This window comes from Sinocyclocheilus anshuiensis, unplaced genomic scaffold (assembly GCF_001515605.1).
Source record: "Sinocyclocheilus anshuiensis isolate Anshui unplaced genomic scaffold, SAMN03320099.WGS_v1.1 scaffold1644, whole genome shotgun sequence".
NCBI classification, from domain to species: domain Eukaryota; kingdom Metazoa; phylum Chordata; class Actinopteri; order Cypriniformes; family Cyprinidae; genus Sinocyclocheilus; species Sinocyclocheilus anshuiensis.
Genome location: NW_015557451.1, coordinates 682,238 through 688,428, shown reverse-complemented (window position 1 = coordinate 688,428; position 6,191 = coordinate 682,238). Strand labels below are relative to the sequence as shown.

At 35.4% G+C, this 6,191-nt stretch overlaps 1 protein-coding gene across 1 annotated transcript in view; it reads right to left on the bottom strand.

The window, feature by feature from the left end:
* Positions 1 to 919: 919 nt before the first annotated feature.
* Positions 920 to 6,191, bottom strand: part of LOC107679231 (regulator of G-protein signaling 12-like) — a 31,955-nt gene continuing 26,683 nt past the window's right edge. The window contains exons 13-16 of the mRNA XM_016474743.1: positions 5,950 to 6,008; positions 5,465 to 5,579; positions 4,441 to 4,908; positions 920 to 1,176 (exon numbers count right to left, since the gene is read on the bottom strand). Coding sequence (XP_016330229.1) covers positions 920 to 1,176; positions 4,441 to 4,908; positions 5,465 to 5,579; positions 5,950 to 6,008 — 899 coding nt within the window. The remainder of the gene's footprint in view (positions 1,177 to 4,440; positions 4,909 to 5,464; positions 5,580 to 5,949; positions 6,009 to 6,191) is intronic.

The following is a 6,191-nucleotide window of genomic DNA, read 5'->3' as shown; positions in this document are numbered from 1 at the left end:
TTCCATTTTTGGGTCATTTTCCCTTTAAATAACATTTAATATATTTGTCAATTTGTCATCAAAGACTAACTGTGCTGTTAAAAATAGTTTGACTGGCACAACACAGTATATCAAAGCTAGTATCGAAAATTAGAAATGTCTTTTGTTTGGTTTTAGAAGCAGGACAAATTCTGTTTTGTCTAATGGCCACTAGATGTCGCTCTTAGACACGTTTTAGACTTGACTTATTGTACACTTGCCGTACATCTCACTTGTTATAGGTTTGCTTCCTTTCACTCAGTTGGTTCTTTTCCCAATTTTCAGTTGTTCTTTGATGTAAATTTCTTAGTAAATATTTTGACATGTATTCAGATACATGATAAGTATGTGTAATTTGCCATGCTCTTGGTTCTTTCTCTTAAAAGTTCTTCTTTGAAGTATGAAATGATCTCACTAATTACAAAAAAGTTAAAAATAGTTACGACATAAACACAGTGAGCCCACAAACTAGACAAAAATAGATGACTCAAAATATTTTTAAAATGCATTTTTAATAATAATCATTAATTTTTGTGTCTTTTAAAACTGAATCTGTGTTTAACATGTGTTTGCATTTCCAAAAACAAAACATTCCATTTAAAGGAATTAATCTGAATTGGTGGACTAAGTTCCACTATATCTACTGAAACCATTTGCATTTACCTTCCACAACAATTCCCAACTAGTTACACTGATATTCTGATGTGCACTATGATTCCAATATAACACTGAACACAGAGGTTTTTTATTATTATCATTAAATAAAGAATGATCTAAAGTTACAAAATATTAAGGAATAACCTTTTCAGTCATAGGTTACATTATTAACATACACAATATTTTCCACATACACATTTTGGCTTCATATCAGTCTTTGAAAATGTCCAACAAGCAGCTTCCTTCAGACAAACGTTGCTTTGTATTGCACTGTGTCACTCTCGTTGACTTCCAGCACCCCGCTGAGGGGACGGGACGCTTCTGTGGAGGGGTAAATGCCATTTCTCATTTTGTTCTGGCACTGGCGAAGCTCTGCTGCGTAACCCTCAAAGCTGTCCTCCAGAATGACCCCTTCCACACTGACCCCCTTGTCCAGCACTTGGGCTGTTGAAGAGGAATGGTTGTTGACAGCTGAAGTGCACGAGTTTCCTTCTTCTGTACCTGGAGAAAAGTTTGCAAACAAGTCAGTACAGCACATATAAAGGAATATAAAGTGAATGTAGGAATTGGGAACCGGAATCAGATTTGGTTGATTGGTAAATGAAAGTCAGGTTTAGGCTGCATTTTAAACTCCCTGCAAATTACACGGAAATACTCTAAAATACTGGATACATATTTTAGGCAATTGACACTGATAATGAAGTTCAAATTATTTATATGTGACAGCATGTTCTAGGACATTATTATGAATAATATAATATTAATGAATAGTGAAAATGTTCAATCGTTCACCGTTTATTGTTACTCTGGACAAAAACTTGACTGTGAGCAATGTTACTTTGACAATGACCATCCAACCACAAGGTAGCAGTATGTCCTCATTAGCAAATAAATAAATCAATAATAAATAAAAAAATCAGCAAATGGATGGTGTCTTTACTTTATAGACTGTTGGTATATTTGCAAATTAAAAAGTTAAAAGTATTGTTATTGTTATTATTATAAATCTAATCCCTATATTGTAGCCCAGTGGTTCCCAACCCTGGTCCTTGAGGCACCCCAACACTGCACGTTTTGAATGTCTCCTTAATCAAACACACCTGATTCAGACCATCAGCTCATTAGTAGAGACTTCAAGACCTGAAATTGGTGTGTCAGAGAAAGGAGACATGCAAAATGTGCAGTGTTGGGGTGCCTCCAGGACCAGGGTTGGGAACCACTGTTGTAGCCAACCGGTTTAGTGTAAAAATTAGTACAACAAATTTAAAAATGAGTCCGAATTAGGTGCGAGTAGAAGGTTTCTAGTCCATGATCACCATGATCATTGTAAACAGACAAACAGTGGAGATGGAAGAGCTTTCTTCATGTTCATGCTCTCATAGGTTACTGGTGCATTTCATGCAGTCATCTAATTTTAGCAGTTTCAGTAGTTTGGAAAGAATTTCTGTGCAAACACATGCTGTACACAATATCAGAAATGATTGATTATTATAGGATAAACGTTATCAATAATGCTTTGAGGTTTCTGAGTGGTTTCAGGTCTGCAGACATCTGAATCAACAAGGTTCCAGTATATTTGTCAAATGCAATCAAGGCAAGTATGAATGGAAAATGAAGATGCAGAAAAGTAAAGAAAGGGGCATAAAGAAACATGATAACATAGGTATAGGAATTATACACAAGATCACAGGCAAGTCTAGTCTGATTTTGCTAGCATTTATTAGATCTAATCAGATTGGCACAGAATCAACATGATCACTACAAAGGAAACAGGATGGCAAGCAAATCAACAATGCGACTGTTTGAGAGCACTGAATATAGCTTGAATCTTAAAAGTGTATTGTGAAATACTGTTAGAGTATTCCTGCCAGAACAGCTCTGATTAAAGTCTCACATTCAGCATTGTTGAATCGTGATTAGATGGGTAGAGACACATTTGCACAGCTTGTATCAAAAAGAAAAGTCAAAAAGAATAAACAATAAAACGATATGAGACAGTTTTTTAAATGATTATTTACAATCCTCAGAAACACTGTAAACAGCACAGTCTTTATACACCCATGTGAACAATTAAATTACAACATGATCTACAGGGTGTCTTATTTTCATAAAGACGTGTCAAAACAAGACAAATGAATGCCTCGTTAATTTAAAGCTTTCAACACATACACATTACATAGTCCACAGTTACAGAGAAACTGGCTATGATCCGAATAGCATACTAGTATACTGCTCATACTATTTCTGTAGTATTCTGTGTATAGTTTGCACATTTTCTACAAACAGAGAATCTCCAGATGCTACTAGATTTGACCATTTGTGTAGGACAGAGTACAATGTGCAGAATACTATATCCCACAATGCAATGCACTTGACCGGACCCTCTCTTTACTGTGTGATGAACGAACTGGAAGTAAATCTGTGATTTTAAACATCTCTTTCTTGACTCATTATTTCGTAACACTACCAAAAGTTGATAAAATTTCAAAGAAACCATATTTTTTGTGTTTACAACTCAGTGAATTAGTAATTTTATTTAAGTCATGTGACTATGTTTATAAGTGCATAATCCATATTGTGTCACATAAAATTCTTAAAGAAACATCAGGCAGTTTATACTGTAAATACTGGGCAGTATGCAGTACACTAGTATTCCATTTCAAGCACAGCTACACTATCGTTCAAAAGTTTGGCGTCAGTATGATTTCTTAAATATTAAATTCATTCAGGAAAGAAGTTTTAAACTGATCAAAAGAGGCAATAAAGATATTTATAATGTTACTAAACATTTCTATTTCAAATAAATGCTGTTCTTTTGAACTTTCTATTCAACAAAGTATCCCGAAAAACTGTATCATGGTTTCCACAAAAATATTAAGCAGCACAACTGTTTTCAACATTATAATAATAAGAAATGTTTCTTGAGCAGCAAATGATTTCTGAAGGATCATGTGACACTGAAGACTGGAGTAATGATGCTAAAAATTCAGCTTTGCCATTACAGGAATAAGTTACCTTTTAAAATATATTTAAATAGAAAACAGTTCTTTTAAAGTCTAATAATATTTCACAATATTACGGTTTTCACTAAACAAATAAATGCAGCCTTGTAAGCATAAGAAAGTTCTTTTAAAAACAAAAATCTTACCGACCCCAAACTTTTGAACAGTAGTCTATGTAAATATAAATGTGACCCTGGACCACAAAACCAGTCTTAAGTCGCTTGGGTATATTTGTTGCAATAGCCAAAAATACATTGTATGGGTCAAAATGATCGATTTTTCTTTTATGCAAAAATCATTAGGATATTAAGTAAAGATCATGTTCCATGAAGATATTTTGTAAATTTCCTACTGTAAATATATTAAAACTTAATTGTTGATTAGTAATATGCATTGCTAAGAACTTCACTTGGACAACTTTAAAGGCGATTTTCTTAATATTTTGATTTTTTTGCATCCTCGGATTCCAGATTTTCAAATAGTTGTATCTCGGCCAAATATGGTCCTATCCTAACAAACAATCAATGGAAAGCTTATTTATTCAGTACAAATCTCAAAAACACTTATGACTGGTTTTGTGGTCCAGGGTCACAAATATGCAATTATGAAGTTGACACTAGTGAGATCAACACTATCAAGTGTATAAGGTGTCAGGTGAATTCGGGGTGTGTGTTTTAATATTAAATTAATCCATTCAAACATGCCACCCACCACACGCACACACACACAGCCACACTCACAGCTAGTCAGGCGGGAGAAATACCTGGGCTGGGATGCCTGTGTATGCATGGCGGAGGAGTGAAGTTGGCCTCAGGTAGGCTGCCCTCATAAGGGGGCGGAGAGCTTGGCAGAGGCGGAGGCGGAAGCAGAGTGGAGTTAGGGCTGCTGATGTCACCCTCCCCCACAAGAGTCAGGTCACCCAGCCCTTCCTCTTCCTGACTCTGCGGACCAGAGGAGTGTAGGATGGGGGAGAGTGGGGCGGTGAAAGGGGGCGTGTCAGGGCATGGTGCACGGGGGTGTCCGTTCGAGGAGCTGGGTTTAGGAGGTCGGGGGGTTGTGATGGTGGTGTGGCCGGGTTTATGGGTGGTGGGGGTTGAGCAGGCAGGAGGTTGGGATACGGGATCTGGGTCCACACGGAGAAAGTCAGGAAGCACTAGGTCTTCTTTTCTCAGCAAGCCTCTCTGGTCATCAACACGACTGCTCTGAGCACGACTCAACAACTCGAAAAATTCTACAAAAGAAGAGTGTAAACATTATGTAAAATGTAAACACTTATTGTTTACTAAACCTAAACCTCTTTTCATTAAAACATTTTTTATTAAAACAACATAAAAAATAAAATAATATAAAATAAAACATACATTTTATATGAAAATTAAATATATGAAAATTAAAAGGTTGCTTTGACAACTAACTAAAGTTTAGGTACTAAAATTACAAATTAAATGTGGAAAAAAATAAATTAAAGCTTAATAGAAATATTTTAAAAATGAAAAACGACAAACAACATGTATTAACTTAAACTTTAAACAAGAGAATGAAAATACCAAAAATAATATCTAATTCAAAATATTAATAAATAGTATAATACTTTATAAATAATACAAAAATAACACTGGAAAATATCAAACCATTTCAAAGATTAAAAAAAAAACTATTTTTAAGCTAAAAATTGAGGCAAATCTTCATCTACTAGCTTTTAACACAAGTGTGGCTTAAGTCCCCAAATACTTTGACAAAAACTATGGACATGAAAGCACTGTCAGAGAAAAGTGGAAAATATGTACCCTCTGCTTCATCTATATGATTCTTTTTCCCTTTCTTCCTTTCTGACGCAGCTGTCCGGGGATGCTTGTCTTCACCATCTCCTTTCCACGGTTTTCCTGCCGAACTTTCATCTTTCTAGCAATGCAGTAAAGACATATGTAGGATGAATGAATATTGTGCTGAATGTCTTATAGATTGACATCTTCATGAAGGTTTTATTCCCTTTATAAAATATAGGAATTATGTCTGAACAGTGGACAAAGCCATTTCTAATGCATACTGATATTTCAAAACGTAACACAACGATAAGTCATGCATGTACCCACAAGTTCAAGCTCACCGCATCCATGCATGTTTAGAGTTTGTAACATACAGAGAATGTTATTTAGCTCAAGATGCATTTAGTTTCTGATTGATGAATGCAGTTAGAGTATATTGGATATTTAAAGGATTGAAGCAGGCATGACATCTCACACACTACTGTGTTTACTGAAGTCACTCTCACCTCTCTTGGCAGACTTTTCTTGGCAGCTGGTGTTTTGGAGTTGAGTGTTTTAGACTCGTCTGGTAAAGGAGTACAACAAAGCAATTACCCAAAGGAATGTTGAAATGACCTTGAACATAATTACTTGATATTATCAGAGAGAAGTGGAGAACTTGATAGTGCACAAGGCTACGTGTGCATGAATGTGTGTGTTTTAAGAAAACATTTCTAAAAAAGCGTAGAGTGTTTTCTGTTAGGGTTAG